This window comes from Cryptomeria japonica, chromosome 2, assembly GCF_030272615.1.
Source record: "Cryptomeria japonica chromosome 2, Sugi_1.0, whole genome shotgun sequence".
Lineage (NCBI taxonomy): Eukaryota > Viridiplantae > Streptophyta > Pinopsida > Cupressales > Cupressaceae > Cryptomeria > Cryptomeria japonica.
In genome coordinates, this window is record NC_081406.1 from 657,130,728 (window position 1) to 657,150,048 (window position 19,321).

Sequence of the window (19,321 nt, forward strand, 5' to 3'; positions counted from 1 at the left end):
GCACTATATAAGCCCTGACATTTCATTTTGTAAAATTATTAGAGAGAGTTGTAAATAATAGAAAGCAGTTAGCAAATAGAGAGTAGTTAGCTAGTTGATAGAATAGCAATTAGAGTAGAATAGGAGGACAAGGCAAGAAATTGTTGCCATTGATTGTAAACAAACTCCATTTTCATTGAAGTAATGGTGAAGTGTGTCGTTTCTTGCAATTTGCATGGTTTCTTGTTGAGTCTTCAATCCTAGATGGTAGATGATTAGATGAATGGAGGAAATGCGATTGATTAATGGTGGAATTCGTATATCCATACTACTAGCAGTTTGTTGATTGCAGACTTGCCTTGTGTAGTCAACTGGAATCATTCAGCTTAAGCTCAATTTCAATTTGTCGCTTCTTCATTGATATGCATCAACTTGATGGTGTCTATGCCTGCGGTGATGATTTGAACATCATAAAGCTTCCCTTAGAAGATCGCACTAGCCTTGTGGAGATGGTCCATTGATGTCAAAACAAGACCTAGTTAGAGTTTCATCAAAAATCAAATCATTGCTCCTACATTCTTAGTATTAGGATTAGATCTTCTCTTCGCCCTCATCCTTTTTCCATTTTTTCAAAATCTAAGCCAGTAAGAGCCTGTGTTCCAGCAAAGCAGATCGGAAGTTCAATCATCAGATGCAAGTCCCCTTGTGATTCCAGCAAATCACATCATACCGCTGGAGCTTATCCACACGTAGAGACCCTACTAACCATAACATTGGAGTCATCCTAACTGATCCTTCATGCGAATCTTCAGCAGTTAGAGACTTTATTCAAGAGAGGATAAGATGCCTTTAGGTATTTTATTCTGTGTATGATGGTGTACAAAATACACGTCAACAGGTTGTTATTCCATTTCCTACTTATCTTTTATTTTACAACAATTTCTACACACAACGTAGTTAACCATACTGGATGCTTGAATGTAAAATGTTTGCAGTATTATAATCAAGTAACATGTTTTCCTTTAATATTTTTTTTCAGTTTTCTTCTTCCCTGGACTACCTTAGCTAATAAAGTGTACAGTTTGGCAATGATATATTGTTCTTCCAAGCAAATGGCCCACTTTCTTTTTTCGTAAAATAATACAATTAGAGAAGAAAATGGCTTTCTATATTGGGCAAGAAGGGTCATGATATAACTAGCTAAAAAGCATCAATGCCAATTGGTCACCACTTGAAATAGAGATGGGAAATCAAGGATATTGAAACAAGTGGCAAACAGGCTACCAGCTCATTTGGAAAATGCTCTTTTAAAAAACAGGTTATAGAAAGATTGCTGATTCATCAAGAATCTACTATTCAAAAGCATACTCCATAAAGCTGGTACTTTGAATCTTCATGTACCACTTGACAGGGTATGAGACCAACTGAAAATGTCTTCTGTAAATGCCCTGCTACGAAGATTTTTTGGATATATTTTCATGATAAATTATTCTGTTAATACAAAAGAACAAATAAAGAGTGTCTCATGGCTATGAAAATAAAGAATATCAAGTCTGGAATCATCCATTGCATCCAATGACAGTAGATGACAGATGTGCAGATGTGCCTATGAAGTGCAGGGGTGAAGTGAGTCGTAACAACCTATCCTTGATGAAATGAACCACAACTATGTGAAGATAAATGGCAATGATGCTCTTTGTATGGTTCCAAAAAAATTCTTGCATTGACAATTTAACTGAATTTTGAAAAATAAGTTTTTCTTTTTCACATTTGGAAAGGAGTAATTTGATTTCAAACATGTGAAACTGCAGCAATAAAAGACGAGATATTTAATTTTCATGTAGATTTTGACAGCTTAGTCTATTCAAGATAATTGATTGCATTATGGTTACTTGTATCCATAGAAACGGGACTCGCCTAGACTCGCCCGGACTCGGCAAGTCCGAGTACGAGTCATGCTCGGCAAGTCCTAGGGGCTCGGGCTCGGACTCGTCCGAGTTTGGCGAGTAAAATCGCCAGACTCACCGAGTTGGCGAGTTTGAGCGAAACTCGCCAAACTCGGCGAGTCTGGCGCCCCAAACTCGGCTACTGCCTAGCTTAAGTAAAATGACCAAAAAAAAACATTTTAAAAAGTCTTTTTAAAATGAATGGTCTCGTCTTTGTTCACTACAACCTCCGCCTGAGAATGAGAAAAATTAGGGTTACAACATGTCAGCCAATAGAAAAATAACACCCGACGCCCCTTGACCCCCACCTTGGGGGCGCTGCCCCCAAACCCCCGTCGAAAAATATGGGGGGAAACTGCATCGATAGAAGTAGGGAAAATTTAAGCTCCGAGTCTGACACTAATTGGATTCAGAGGCAAATAGTGACACGGATGTTCCTGATGTTGGTGAGCATGGCATGGTGTCACGGGGAGCGGCCATGGCTGTCCAATCATCCAGGACCTACCTTAGACGCCTTCGCAAGGGGCCGGGGCCGAAGGGTGCTGCCGTGCAGGCTCCTCTGAGCCATAGGCTTGTAGTTGTATTTACCTTTGGTATTTGTATGAAACATTTGATGATGATCATATGATGACATGTATTTTTTATTCAATGAGTTTTGTAATATTGTATACATTTGACAATATTTATATATCTATGTTTGTTAGTTTCTTCAGCTACAATGTGCATTTATGCTTATGTGATTGATGTATACTTGTGTATGTGATCAAATGAGCTGAGTTTGATGATGTTATTGTGTCTTTAAGGTGTATTCAATAAAGGGTGTCTGAAACAAGTTTTAAATATTTAAAAATCTCTAAATTTCTTGAGTTTTTCACTTTCCCGAGTCCAGCTGAGTTTAGAGCCGAGTCTCGAGTCCGAGTCCAAGTCAGCCTTGCCGAGTCCAAGTCCCGTTTCTTTGCTTGTATCCAAAGAACCACAAGCTGGAAACGCCTAATCTACAAGTAAAGAGCAATTATCATTTCTACAAGGAGTTGCGACCGGGCACTTAATAACTAAAATGGGAAATAAGGACTGCACATTAATCTATCTAAAGTTCCGAAAATTTCCAGCCTTTTCCTAAACAAAACAAAACATATTTCTGTGAAGCAATAAGGCTGTAAACAAGTGAAGATTCTTCATGATAATCACCCTTCCTTGCTATATGTTTTGATCTTTGGCAGATAACTTATAATTTAACAGCTTATTAACACCATTTCAACAGTAATCTGATGTTTATTGAGCATAATTTGTCTACAACTTCAATTTAAGTAATTGACCCCACTGTTTTGTAACAAATAGATATATGAAATCTTACGCCTGACAATTTTTAGCAAATTAACCCACTCCAAAATAATCCTACTAATTACATGAGTCAATTTTATAAGGCCATGTGATGCAATTTTAGGATTTGCAACTACATCAAAAGCAATAGGCCTTTCTATCCAAAAATAGATCATGAACACAGCTGTATATGAAAAGCCTACTTGATAAGGATTAGAAGAACTTAAAGAATGGATCAGATATCAACAGTTCCACAACCCATCCAGAATCAAATTAACGCACTCCAAAATAATCCTACTAATTACATGAGTCAATTTTCTTAAGCCATCAATTTTAGATGCCATTACATCAAAAGCAAAAAGTCTTTCTATCCAAATATAGATCAGAAAAACACCTGTATATGAAAAGCCTCCTTGATAAGGATTAAAAGAACTTGAAGAACGAACCAGATACCAACAGTCCCACAAAACATCCAGAACCCTCATCCTTAAGTCTTTCACTAAATAAAGGTTTTATGAGATCTAATCCCTGTTTTCTTCTAAAAATAGAAATAGCCATCCAAATTACTAATTTGTATGCCACACTAGATATCCCACATTGTCTAACCATTTTGTAAACAAGCCGGACTTTAAGGTTAAAAACTTAAAACTTCAACATAGTTCCCACTAGCATCAGACTGCAACTATTGTCACAAAGCTAGGTGTGGCAGGATTATATAGTATTCTATACCAAATCGTCAAAAGACATTAATGAAATTGCAAATAATTTAATATATTTGTAATGTTCAAGAAGCTGAATAAAAGCTAATCAGAATATGTTAGACAGAATTTCTACTTACCATGAAGAACTTCATCCAAATTTCCACCTGGTAGAAAGTCATATATTAGTAGCTTTGCTGAAGGAGCATTACAATATCCCCGCAGATTCACCAAATGTCGATGCTTGACACTCCCTAGGATTTCAAGTTCCCTCTCAAAAATCCGATCAGAGCCTAATGTGGTTTTTTCAATTCTCTTCAAGGCAAAGGCATTGCCATCGTCCATGACTAGTTTGTAAACAGTTCCAAATCCTCCAGAACCTATGATATTCTCATCATCTAAAGTTTCTATTTTTCTAAGAATGTCTTTTGAAGAGTAAGGCAAATCTCCATGGAACATGACCACAGATGTGCCTGCCACCATTAAAATTAAAGTGAGAATTTTTTTTTTGATCGGTAATTAAAGTGAATAAAAACTACAATTTTATGGATCAAACAAATCAAATAAAAAATAAATTCAATATTTTTGTTCATGGGATATCGATGAGTCCCATTAAAATATTAACAAAAGATTCTCCTTAATTTTACACCCCAGCTTTTTATATTCCATAAAACCACACATGATATGTACCTTCATCAACATTCAATGCTGGTCTCTTGCGCACTTTACAAAACTTGTGGTATAGATAACAACCCCAAAAGCACATAAGAGCTACAAGAAGTGAAACTCCCACAGTTGCAACAGCACTTATAAGCACCTTAGTTGAGTATCTACCGTTCTTCTTTGAACTTGGAAAATGCCCTGCAACAATATCAAGGAGAATAGAAGCATTAAAAAAAGTACACTGTAATAAGCTGCAATAAAAGAAAGCAGTCAAGTCCTTTGAGAAAAAAATGCTAATAATAGGACACAGGAAGAAAGAGAAGCAAATCAATGAAAGGCATTGACATCCAAGTAGACAGAAAAAATGTTAAAAACAGGAATTCTCAGCTAAGAAGGTATCATTAACACATAGGGTCAAAATCTGAGTAGGTATCAATAAGCCTTCTTGAACAATGATTGAACATTAAAAAAAATTATGAACTATAAAATATATAACAAGGAATTGAGGCTGACACACTGATGAAGGAATTTTTAATAATGTTTAACACAAAAGTATACCAATACTCTCCCAGATGATGTATGGCTGTCTAATTATCATTTATGTATGCATTTTCAGAATAACCAATCTTTCAGTTTTCCTTGTATATCTAGCATTTTGCCAATCGTGAATACTATAAACTTTCTTTCTAATTAGAGTGACAAACCTCTGAAATTTTGGCCTCACCACTGTGACAATTTTCTTACACATCAAGTCAATTAAAATTATGCAAAATATGACATAAAAAACAGTATAAACTTACCTTGCTTTGGTGCCCCAGATGCTCCAGGAACTGGTGGTTCAGAACTTGGAACAAGTCCATCAAGATCACTTTTGCATATTGCATTGACTTGTTTACCACACAGCCCAAGATTACCAACGAATCTGCAAAAGGACACTTGATGTAATGAGCTGCCACCAGAAACTACATAAAGAACACAAATCTGGTTCTTCCATACTAAGCACATGCAAGCACAAGAAAGCAGAGTCTCAGTTCTATGGATGCAAAGTAAGGTTGATGCAATATCTCTTTTTGATGACCTACATATTCCATTATCATTATCATTTTGTAATTCATTAATCCCATTAGAAGAGAATCTTATCCATTTTCATTGGAAACCAGTAATTGATGGATTTTCCATTGGACTATTTGATTAACAGGATGTGCACCTACTTTAGATGCTAAGCCAGTCACTCGAGATCTGTGACTGTTGCATTTCTCATTTGGCAGTTGGAACTAATTATTTTTTACCTAATTTTATCCACGAGTGTTGGTAACAAAGGACCAGGGCCAGAAGTGGGAAAACATCTATAGATCTAACGGACCAACATTTATTGGCTAAAATAAATTATCCCAACACACTTGAAAATTGAAATAGTATTATTATATTTAGAGTTTTGATTGGTTATACAATAAAATTGCCAATATATCATGGGGAAGCATACCTGGTTACCATATATCATTGGGAAGAAAATTATAGTACATTGGATTTTTTTCATTCGTCAAAAAAGCATCAACAGCCTCTAGTTATATTCTAGCTCTTTTGAAGCCACATAAGCCTCGATTGCTTGTTCTTGCCTTTGGCTCATGCACACTTAGCTAATCTAAAACTTTCTTCAGCCTCTTGAAGATTGATATCAATACCTTTTTCTTCATTGTTTACCACTAATGTGAGTTCATTATTGTCTATCTTGGCTAAACCACCCATCAAAGCCATAATTGACCACTAGGTATTGAGTCATATTTTCATGAATCCTATATCCAAAGCTGTTAGAATTGCAGCATGGTTGGGCAATACGCCAATTTGACCACTACTGGTAGTTAGTATTATTTCTTGAATTTCTGAACCCCAAACAACTCAACTGAGAGTGAGCACACAAAGATTTGGGCTCATTTTATTTCTTTGAAATTCATTGCCTTCGTGGTAACTTCATCAATGCTACCCACTATTCAGTTAGATCACTTAATGCTCCAGAAAGGATCATTTGAAAACCTCCAATCATTTGTATTGGACTTACATATTTACCAGGGGAATTAGTGAATGCCTCTCCTCCACAATGACTATTTTTTATGAATGAAAATGAAGAATTCATTTGCAGGGTCGTCAAAGCCTATAAACAACAAACATGGTAATCAACTAGTTGATGACATGTTTGAACTATTAAGTAACATAAGCACAGTGAACCAAAGACAAACTCACTTCCATCATTTAGTCTTCTTAGATAAGTTGGAATATTACATCTTAGTAAAGTAAATAATTCGATAGTACCAAAAGTATTTGACCATGCTCTGATTAGTTGTAAATGATTCAAATTGTTGTCAATATCCAGATACCAGAGCTGAACTAGTACACTTGTTCCCATTATTAAGATAGAAGGATAATCAGATGATTCAACTGTTTCCATTTTTTTCTCGCAAGAAAACGTTTGCTGCCTTATTCTTATGAAGATATCTCAAATAGTCATAGTGCAAGCAACTTCCTTTTGTTCCTCTGATACATTTTTTTCCTTTTCTTCTTCTTCTAACCAGTCTAAACTGGCTTCTAAAGCTGCAAGCTTGTTATCCATGCTATCGTGTCTTTGATCAATCTTGTTAGAGTGGATCCCCTAATGAATGAAGATTGTTAAGAGATTGCTAAAAGAAACTTTTATTTCCTAAAAAACTTTTTTGATTGACTTTACATAATTAGGATTCTCAAAAGAAACTGCAAACTTTTATAGCATTTTACTTATTCTATCAACAACATTCCTTATATACAAAACATTTTTACAACAAACCATTGAAATTTTCTTGCAAATGACTCAAAAATGGCTAACTAACCTGTTAGTAATATTATGGCTCCCTTTTAATGGTGGGCATCTACCTCTCTTGCACAAAGACACCATTTCATTTATAAAATTCTAGAATGTTTTATCTACTCAAAGACATGGACATATGAGTAAAATAACTGGTTTGTTTTTCAAACTTCAGGAAATAACTGAGCTTTTCTGGTTGAACTACTACTTTTACTAGTATCTAGTCACCTACACGATCTTGCTGAAGCAAAGCTTGGGCATGCAGAAGTAAGATTGGCAGAATTGTGATAAAGGCTTCTAGGTAATATCAGTATAAAATTGCTTGGGACCTTATGGATTATGTTTTCAGATTCTATCATTTTGAGGGAAACATTTTTTAACCAATCTATTTTCAATTCAGGTGGAATTTCAACATATGGCCTTTCTATAATTGGACATCTCCATTAGGTTGCTTGGCATGTGGAAGTGTTTCCAAGATTCTAGGATGATTACTATTTGTCATACTCTATAGTACTTCAATTTGGACATTTGCATACTTCAATTTTCCATTTTCTAAGTGTAAAATAGACCACATAAAAGAGTCAGAAAGATGTTAACTTTGAGTAGTTTGGAGCTATTTTAGTTTATATAGGGTCACATGAGTCAAAATATAAAACCATATGTAACCGGGAGACGCATCTCCGACCCCCTGGGTTGCATCTCAAAGATGGAGACACATGAATCTACGCTACTGGTACTGTCTCAGGATACCTCCCGATGTGAAAGTGATGCTAGTTGATGACTCCCAACATCTCTTGCATCTCATTGCCAATATCCCCAATCTCCCAAGCAAATCCAACGTCTCCCACAGCAAAAAAGGTAAAAAAACACGTAAAAAAGGTGAAAACAAAACATCAACAAGTAACACTCTCCCTTCTTTTCCATTCTCAGCTTCACCTGCTTGCGAAAGCAACAGGTAACGCTCAAGCCACTACCTTTGCTGAATTTGTTGGAGTTATTGAGTCGTCTGTCAAAATTAACATCAATGTCCCTACCAATTTTTAACCGTCCCCTCATCCTGCAGCTATGTTCCTTTTTGGTTTGTTCCCTCTAATTTCTCGAAGACTTTGTCATGTATGTAAGCTCAAGACGAAAAAAACTTAATCACAAGCTTTTTGTTTTGCTAGTTCTTTTTGGTGAATCTAGCTACTTTAAGAGACTCATGATTTTATAACTATCTAAATTAGCTTCATAGCAATAGTATGAGTGTTATTTTGAGCTAATTTGAATGTATCATTCACAACATGTATGTAACTATTATCTATGTTAATATAATATTTACATGCTATATATCTTTTGAAATGATAATTCAATGTTGTAATTAATTAAGGAGAGGAATACTCCTTACATAGAAAATTACATGACAATCTACTAGTGTTGATCTCAAGTTTCCTGACCTCTGCAACAAGCTTCTACAGCAAGATAGATGGAAACAGCAGTTTGGCAGTAGCACTAGCACATCCTCCACTAAACAGGCATTCATTGCCAAAGCCTCAAATAAGGACAAAGGCAAAGGCAAGTCCTTCCAGCAAAAAGCACAAGGTAAACCTCAAGAGAAGACCGAGGAGAATATTACATTCAACTACTATCATATGTTTGGTCATATGAAGCAAGATTGCAAGAAACCATTGGCATCTGAGCAATCTAAACAGTGAGGGTCTCAGTAAAAGGCCCATGTTGCAGAGCACACTGAGCAGGAGTTTGCTTTTATTGCTTTTATGGCCAAAGGACCAGTAGATCATGTGAGATCATTTGCTAGGTACATCGACTCTGGCAATTCTCGTCATTACACAAATAAACGGGATTGGTTCTCCGAGTACATGGCTTTCAATGATTCTGTGATTTTTGGAGGAGAATAGTATATTGTTGTCGGCAAGGGCAACGTTCAAATTCAATTTGGAGGGAGAAAATTGTTATTTCTCAATATATACTATGTTCCAAGCATGGAACTGAATCTTCTCTCAATTAGTCAAATTATGCGCCATTGTCTGAAGCTTGATGTCATCTTTAGTGCACACAAGTGCAGCATTGTCGATAAGGAGACTCACACAACAGTTGTCGTTGGCCTTGAGGATCATGGTCTTTGCAGACATGTTGACATTCGTGATTCTCAAGAGCATCCCATGGCATCAGCGATATGAGCACCTAAATGTTCACTATCTCTCTTAGTTGGCTCAGGAGGGTCTGATTGTTGGGTTACCTGAGATTCAGTCATAGAGTCATGGTGTTTGAAGAGCTTGCCAGGCAAGAAAGCAACATCGGACTCCTCTTTCTTAGATGGCGACACTTGAAGAGCCTCCAAGGTCTTGTAGCTAGTCCATGCAGATGTATGTGGACCGATGATCACTGCATCAATCACTGGCACCGAGTATTTTTTGTTATTTGTTGATGACTTCAATAGAAAAATGTGGGTGCTTTTTCTCTAAAAAAATTCAGAAGTGTTTCCTAAATTTCAGGAGTTTAAGGCCTTAGTTGAAAAAGAGTCAGGATGTCCCATCAAAAGTCTTAGGTCAGATAATGGAGGGTAATTTCATTCTACTAATTTCCCCAACTTCTATGCACACCATTGCATTAAGCGCCATCTTACCACACCCTAAACTCCTCAGCAAAAAAAAGTTGTTGAGTGAAGAAACCGCACAATCACCAAAATGGCCCAGTCTATGCTGGCTCATAGGAATGTTCTTAATAAATTTTGGGTTTAAGCAGTCTATACTGTAGTGTATCTTCTGAACTGGTCTCCCACACAAGACCCCAAAAGAAGCTTGGTCTGGGAGGAAACCCAAAATCAGCCACATGAAAGTTGTTTGGCTCCACTGCTTATGTTTGGATTCTAGATGCCAAGAGATCAAAACTTGATTCAAAGAGCCAAAAATTGATGTTCACGAGTTATAGTGACAACCATAAGGTTTATCGGTAGATTGATGTAGACATTGATTGTCTCATATTCAGTCGAGATGTTGTGTTTGATGAAGGAGGGCCTTTTCAGCTCTCTTCTCCTATTTTCAGTTATGAAGCTCAGCCTCTGAAGGCTAAGGATTTGGGTGTTTGACTTCCCTTAGCTCCACCTGAAGGGAGGGATTTTGCCAATTCTAACACAAAGATTGTTGATTCTCCTCAGCAAGATCTCGTTCCACCAAATTTTCCTCAGGAAAACGTGGATCAGCATCAAGATGAAGTTTATTCCTGACACTCCTACCCATGATGAGCATCTTGAGTTAGATACAAGTGCTTCTACTCGTTGGCCTAAATGGTGGGAAAAGACCATTGGTGTTGTTTGTGATGATGAACTCGTTGAGGGGAGATACTCTAGAGGCAAGAGCAAAAAGAACATAGTAAATTTCGCTCTCATTGCAAATCTTCAAAGAATTTATGAGCCTCAGACTTATTCCGAAGCACAAGGAAAGCGTGAATGGGAGAAGAAGCTAAGCATCATAGTCTTCTCAATAATAAAACATGGGTTCTATCAGATCTTCCACTTGGGAAGAAACCTATTGGCTTCAAATGGGTCTATAAAGTCAAGTATAAGGCTGATGGAACCCTTGATAGGTACAAGGCCCGATTGTTGGCTAAAGGATTCTCACAGAAAGAGGGCATCGACTATGAGGAGACATTTGCCCCCACAGCCAAGATGAGCACCACCCAGCTTGTTCTAGCCATTGCAGCACAATTTGGCTAGAAGGTCCATCAAATGGATGTCGAGACTGCCTTCCTCAATGGTGATTTGGAGGAAGACATGACGCAGCCTCAAGGTTTCAAGTTTGCCAATAAAGAACACCAAGTATGCAAACTGATAAAAGCACTCTATGGCCTCAAACAAGCTCCTTGGGCATGGTACATGAAAATTGATCATTATTTGGTTGGACAAGGCTTTCAGAGGAGTCCTCCAAATCCCAACCTGTATTTCAAGAATACTAGTAGTGAGGTCCTTCTTGTCATCTATGTTGATGACCTGATCATTATTGGTAGTGTGGCACATTTGATTGAGCAGATCAAACAGAATTTGTGTCAATCTTTTGATATGATAGATTTGGGACTTCTACATTATTGTCCCAATGTAGAGGTTTGGCACACTAGTGGTAGTATCGTTATTTCTCAGTCGAAGTATGCCAGGAGTTTGCTGGATAAGTTCAAGATGATTGCAAACCTTCCTCTACACCTTTGAAGAAAGGGCTGAAACTATCAGACAAACCAGATTCAGATTCACCTGTGGTGAATGACTCCGCTTTTAGGCAACTAGTTGGCAATCTCATCTTTCTAACAGCCACTAGATTTGATCTAAGTTATGCTAGGAGCTACATACCTCCCTTCATGATAGCCGCTAAAGCAAAATATTGGGTTGCGGTGAAGCATGTATTGAGATAAGTGAAGGGTACACCTGACTTCGGCATTTTGTACAGCAGAAGCAAAGATCCTCAGCTGATTGGTTTTATAGACTTTGATTGGGCAGGTTTTGTTGATGAGAGGAAGTCTACTTTTGGGTATGTCTTTAGTCTTGGCACAAATGTAGTCACATGGACCAGTAAGAAGTAACAGGCAATCGCTCTTTCCTCGATCGAAGCAGAATATCAAGGAACGGTAAAGGCAGCATGTGAGGTAGTTTGGCTTGGAAGGATGCTTTCTGACATGAAAATGTCTCAAGCAAGGCCTTCACCCTTGTACTGTGACAATCAAAGGGTGTTGAAACTTTCCAAGAATCCAGTCTTCCACGAGCGAACCAAACATGTAGAGCTTCATTGTCACTTCATTTGCTAGCTTATTGAAGATGGAATTGTGATCTTGCAGTATGTTCCAACTATGGACCCAACTGCAGACATTCTCACCAAGTCTTGCTCGAATAAGATTGTAAAATTTAGGGGGCAACTTGGTGTAGTCGATAGAATGATCATTACGAGAGGGTATTAAAGTAATATTGTATTATTTAATGGTCAACTAGGATAGTTTAGTTTATTTAGTTAGTTTCTATTTTAAGCTTTGTTTACAATTGTTTCATTTAGAAACATCATCTTCTAATTGCCTATGTACACTATCACAGTGATAATTGAATTAAGCGATTACCATTTCAGAAACAAGTGACCCAAGTCATGATGGCAACACTAATTTGGATGGAGAGGAGTCTAAAAAGAGACTGAAGTAGTGAGAATGTAATGTCTGCTTTTGGGATTGCCCTAAATCTTGCCCTTGTAGATATCAAAGTCTGCTAATTTTCACCCTTATTAATTCTGATATTAGATATTGATCCAATGACTTTCTTATCTTCTCTGATCTTAGGATGATTCCTCCAATTCCCCCTTCTTAATTGAATTAATCTCTTCTTTATATCTTCTATTGTGGGAAGTCACAACTCTTAATAAGAAATGAATCATCACTCTTCATTGCTGCCCTCTGAGAATTATATATTATTCTCCAAATTGATCTCCCTTGGATGTCCTCCTCAAATGAAACTTTCTCCTTTTTATATCCTCCAATGTGAGGGAGAGTCACACCCCTTCACCATGTCTGCCCCTTTGCAGGGGTCACAACCTTTCATAATTACCACTCTTTGAAAGAGACAAGACACAACCCTTCATCATTTCTGCTTATTGAAGGAACCAATTTCTTATTTTCTTCTCATTCCTCTTACACATCTTCCATTCTTTCTTTCTTCCTCCATCCTTCTCCCATTTTCAAATGAAGTTCTCTTCTCCCTTTTATATCTCATGTTTGAGGGAGTCACAACTTTTCATCTCATGCATTTTGACCATTCATTAAACTTAACTAAATTTTAGTTATGGTTATGTTTAATTTGATTCTTTTATATTTATAATTTAAATTTTATATATATATATATTATTTATATATATAGGTATGTATGTATATTTTTATTCTTTTACATTTTAATTTTATTATTATTGTTTATTATTAAATCCTATTTCAAAAAGGGGACATTACAAAGAAAGCACCATTGGTGATGTTCAAGATGATGAAATGATCGAGGTGAGATCATCCAGAGACGAGAAAGAACACCATTAGATTTGCTCTTATGGCCAATCTCTAGAGAGTTTATGACCCCAAGTTGTTGCAATGACAAACGCTAAGCATCAATGGGAAAAGGCTATGGAAATGGGTGTACGAAGTTGTAATGTTGTAAATAGTAACCCCTTTACAATTTCACACACTATTTTGGGCCCTTGCTTTAGTGTGCTCTCTCCTAGCTCATTTGAAGCCTTGTCACATCCAAGTTGTCGTCATATAATATATTGTGACCTGATCCTATATCCTAGGTCTAGATATTTAGCAACCATCTTTCTCTGGTCCTTGTCTAGGTGGACTAGGGTGCCTAGCGCCATAGTTCCTCCAAAAGGGACCCAAAATCAAATGTGTGAGTGTTTGTTCCCATAATTTGTGATTTGATCCCAATATTTTCATTTTACCATTGGAAGTCAGCCTAAAGAAGGAAATGCATTGTGAACCCTATATAAAGCAATCATTTCTCATTCATAAGACCTAAAGAAAAGTTACAAGTTACATCATTCCTAGAGCACACATTATCGAGCAAGTATGTTTTCATGAATGATCTTGTTACAACGACCTACTTGGAGGACTTATCTAAAGAGAGTTGCATCATCACCATTATCAATTCCTAAGGTATAATCATGTCAATTCAACATTTCATTTCTGATTTAGCCTCTACCCTACCAAGGGTAAGCTATCATTTTCGTCATCATAGATCTAGTGGAGGTGGGAATACCAACACAGGGTATGACTCTAGCAAGCCCGAAGATAGCACAACATTTTCCCCTCTTCTATGTGTAGTTTACAGATCTAACAACCAAAAGTTGCGAAATTGCACAAAGCAAACTAAGATGCACAATCCCAGATTTTAAACAGGAGAAAACCCCTAGACTATGCAAATTAGCTCACTTGACCAACACTTTTAGGCTGAATTTTTGAGGTAGAGATCTACAACGCATCCTAATCCGAAATCCAAAGCCTCAGCTTTTGAAGACTCCTCCAAGTCTAGGGCGCCTCTCACTGTCATATTGTAATTAGAATGTTACGTGTGTTAAGGGTAACAATTAAGTATGACTGTCATACATATTGCAGTCTATATTAATATTACTACTGAATTCTGCATGAGAACATTATCAGGCTTCATATATTAAGCACATCTCCAACCAAGAACGAAGATGTTACTGCCTGTAACTTAATAACAGTTCTTGTCTGATCTGATCGATCATGATCTCACTGGGTGCTTGGATTCCTTTCCTTTATATCTCTCAATGTGAGGGAGGGGTCACACCTCTTCATCAATGTATGCCCTTTGGCAAGAGGCACACCCTTTCACCATCAGCACCCTTTCAAAGAGTGCAGTCTATTTCTCTCAAACTGATTCATGTGTTATGGATATATATGAAATTAAGTATGACTGTCATACATAGTGCAGTCTATATTAATATTACTACTGAATTTTGCATAAGAACATTATCAGGCTTCATATATTAAGCATACATATTAAGCACATCTCCAACCAAGAACAAAGATGTTACTGCCTGTAACTTAATAACAGTTCTGATCTGATCTGATCGATGGTGATCTCACTGGATGCTTGGATTCCTTTATATCTCTCAATGTGAGGGATGGGTCACACCTCTTCATCAATGTATGCCCTTTGGCAAGAGGCACACCCTTTCACCATCAGCACCCTTTGAAAGAGTGTAACTCTTAATTATTTCTGCCCCTTTGAAAGGGACACAACCTTTCACAATCAGATCTGCACTTTTATTTAAATTAGATCTGTACCTCTGATTCCCAAATTATCCCCCTCAAATGAGGTTCTCTTCTCCCTTTCATATCTCATGTTTGAGGTAGTCACAACTTTTCATTTAATGTCTTTGACCATTCATTAACATAATTAAAATCTAATTATATTCTTTTATATTTTTATTTAAATCTTATTATTATCATTTACCATTAAATTGTATTTCAAAGTGGGGACATTACATCAATTGAGTCTACAAGATAGACTTTAGAAATATTTCTTTATTCTTTAAGTTCGTTCTTAACTTGGTGCTTTATTTGTTGTCGATCTTATCCTTTACAGATAAATCCTTTGTGTTTAATGAGACTTTTGCTCTGTGTTTAATATTGAACATCTTGGTAATCATTCTATGTCATATAGTTTTCGTAATACATATATGGTGGGCCTCTTGTTGAGTGCATGTGATGAACACACTCAAGGGCATGGTTAAAATAGATTGGATCAAACAAGTTGTTCTTGATGCTATAATGTGCAAATGTTTATCTACAACCACCACTCATCACATTCATTACTTAGGTCCTTCTCCAAGAAAGAATTTCTAAAACCTTTATAAATAAATATGCATTATATGTCATTCTCTTGGAAAAGATGTTTGAATTGCATAAGGCATTGCAACTATTAGTTATGACACAAGAGTGGAATTGATGGCCTAATTCTATGTCAAAGTAGGGGAAGAGGGTGAAGAAAGTGGTGAAGAGCGACATTTTTGGGGTTGATGCCAAATATATTGTCTATCGTAACTCCAATTTTCACAAACATCAAGTATGGAGAACCTAATACTCCAACCCTTGGAGAGGTGCATTGAGTTTATTGAGAACATGCATTGGCCAAATGAAGGCATTCTATCATGAAAAAAAGTCCACCTTGCAATTCTATCACAAATATATTCAGCATATCATTCAGCAAAAGTGGAACAAGCTCAACACTCCCTATGCATTGAATTGTAGTTGTATGTGCAAAGGCTTGGCAAACTTACCCTTGTGCACTACGTTGATGTGAAGACAAAGTTCATGAAGGCAATTCAAAAGATGTACAATGTATGGATGCAGCCATCATTCGTACAAAGTAGACTAAATTTGCCACTTACAAGATAGCCAAAAGAAACAAATATGCATAAGGGACTATGGCACAAGAGGACTCAATACTACGGTGGACTATGCATGGGCATCATTCATTGATAACCACACCATACATTTGCGTCTTGTCCCAAGTTCCAAGTTCTTTTGGTACTAAGACGAACTAGTCTACATACAACTTTATCCATTCTATTAAAAGGAACATACTTACCCCTAGGAGAGCAGATAATCTTGCAGCTATATATAGTGCCTTGTTTCTGATTGACCACAACACACTGACAAAGGGAATCCAACAGCATAATGTTTATAGAGCAAGAGGAGCCAACACAAGTCAATGATATGGCACATGCAAGTTAAGTCAACGATAACGCACATATAGGTTTGGTCGATATTGATTTGAAGGAGTTTCAGCTCAATAAGTCTAGCGATTCGAAACGAGCAGTTTCCCATGACAATTGTAATTCAATTTTGAATATAATCATCATATTGACATTTTGAATACAACAATAAATCGATAATCCACATACTGATATTGTGAATGTGATAATATATTGATAATCGTCATATTGACATTTTGAAAATGATAATATATTGATAATCATACACAAAATTAAAAACTAAAAAAATATTACAATTAAAATAAGATTGCTAAATTGATATTAAAAATTAGTTTAGATAACATTGTTACAAATATTTTATAAATTTAAAAATATATATTTATAAAAGGTATGTACTAACCATTATGTGACACATGTTTAATTATATATTTTTACCATATTGACATTATAAGTATTTCTCAAGTACTATAATAGATGTGCACCATCATCCCCAAATTTATATCCTTAATCCCTTCATTCCAAACCTCTATGGAGCTAACATAATTAGGGAGGGTTTTGGGTAATTCTCATCCAAAGAAATCAGCGAACACCAAACAATTGTACATTACCCAAACAGTATAAAAATGTATTTAGGGAATCTAAAGGTGAAATGATGGAGAATTTGAAATATCAAGTGAGTGCAGTTATATTTATTTTAAGTGGCACCATGAAAAGACTAGCATTGATGGCAAATACGAATACTAATGGTTTAACTTCAGGAAAAAGGAGAAAACAGCCCATTTTCAGGGAATTACTAAACAAGCAAACAGGATCATTGTCACCAAGATTTATTCCAAAGTGGAAAATGAGCTTTTCCAACCTGTATGTATAATGTCTTAACTCACACAGTAGCCCTCTACAACATGATATGTGTCAGGGCCAACCAAACCAGATACAAAAATGAGCTTCTGAACAAAATCTCATTAAAGAAGTTTACAAAATAGTTTGTGTAAATGAAGATAACAAAATAAGGAAAGTTTTGTATTTATCAAGTCTTTCCAACAATATTGTTGTATTATTTTTTACTTAGAATAGCCGTAAACTTTCAGACCAATAAATTCAAAAAAATCATACTAAGTATATGGCTGTAGATGACCCTTGTGACAAAAGGAATATTTTTTCGCAAATCAAGTACAAGAGTTCAGATAATAATCTATACTCTCGAATCTAAATCAAATAAAGACTTCCAAAATAAATAAATAAAAATGTCATGTGCTCATTACTTAAATATAAGACCATTTATTTTTCACAGTTTTCCAAAAGAAAAGTATGCACACTAACTTAACAATAATAGAATTTATAAGGTTATTTATAATTCATTGAATAATTTACTTTCCAAAAGCAAAAGAAACGGGACTATGCTTATATCTATAAACCGACTTACGAATTCGAGGAGAATGTGTTGAATGGACCTCCAGATGGTATTGGACCAGCCAAGAAATTAGTTGAAACATTGCTTCAAAAAAGATCACAAGTAACAAATTATCGTCAAATAGAGGTTAAGTATTAAATTGTGCCTGCATATAATGTGAACATAAAACAATTACGTTGAACAACCATAACTAATTACAAAATGAATAAACTCACAATGTTGAAAGTTTTGTGAGTTTTGCAAGCGAGGCAGGAATTGGACCATGAAGCGTATTACTAGATATATCTCTGCAAATTAACAGAGAACAAAATCAAATACTGTCAAATTGAATATGGTTACATCTTATAGTATTAGAAAAGTTGATGTTAATATGCATCAAGAAAGCAAACAATACTCTCCACAGATTTCCTGCAAAGCTGGGATATACAATACATGTTGAATTTCAGATGGGAAAGATGCCCACAATCAAATGAGATGGCCCATGCAATCAAATTTTGTTTTATCAACAGGAACATTTGGTTGATACAAACAAAACCAGAACAGTTGCTATCAAGGCATCAAGAATGTGAAAATGATACATGCAAAAATATGAAATTGGCAGACAAAGATCTAGAAAATTTAAGAGACAAATAGGAACATAATGCGGACATTTTTTACAAGATAAATGACAAACAAAATAAATGATAACAGAATAAGTAAAAAATAAACATGTGCTTGCTACCATTTTGAGTACGTCTAGATCATCTTTACTGGCAGATGCATTAAAGCAAGTTGGCAGTGTATACAATTAAACATGTTATAAAATTATGTCACTGTCACTTTTGAAGACAACATCTAGGTGGCCCACAGATTTTAGATGACAAAAAGTACTGTGAATATTTAAAACAGAACAATTAAAGCACCATTTTGAGATTAGAAGTTCAAAACTCCATAAACCAACTGTTCTATAAGATCAGATTTTGAAAGCTCATAATGATGGCTCCTGCCCTCTCCCCTAACCATAGCCCCCCAAAGTTCAAACTCTAACCTCCAAAAGGTGACTGCTGCTGGTTCACAGCTTTCAGCTAGTGATGTGTTCTCTGGCAGCAAACGGGTTGTTGGCAGTGAACCCTGCCCTCTCTTACCTATGGTGGTGCAAGCTAGAAAGGCCAACGATGTGAACTCCTTGTTGTGTGCATGCCACGAGAAAATGAAGATGTAATCTAGTTTGAGGACTCTCC

At 36.2% G+C, this 19,321-nt stretch overlaps 1 protein-coding gene across 2 annotated transcripts in view; it reads right to left on the reverse strand.

Annotated features, from left to right (window-relative positions):
- The window catches only part of LOC131034068 (LRR receptor-like serine/threonine-protein kinase FEI 1), a 99,795-nt gene that overhangs the window by 32,043 nt on the left and 48,431 nt on the right, over positions 1-19,321 (reverse strand). For both annotated transcript variants that reach the window (XM_057965419.2, XM_057965420.2), the window contains exons 7-11: positions 18,317-18,388; positions 18,114-18,185; positions 5,407-5,528; positions 4,634-4,804; positions 4,084-4,416 (exon numbers count right to left, since the gene is read on the reverse strand). In XM_057965419.2, the coding sequence (XP_057821402.1) occupies positions 4,084-4,416; positions 4,634-4,804; positions 5,407-5,528; positions 18,114-18,185; positions 18,317-18,388 (770 nt within the window). The remainder of the gene's footprint in view (positions 1-4,083; positions 4,417-4,633; positions 4,805-5,406; positions 5,529-18,113; positions 18,186-18,316; positions 18,389-19,321) is intronic.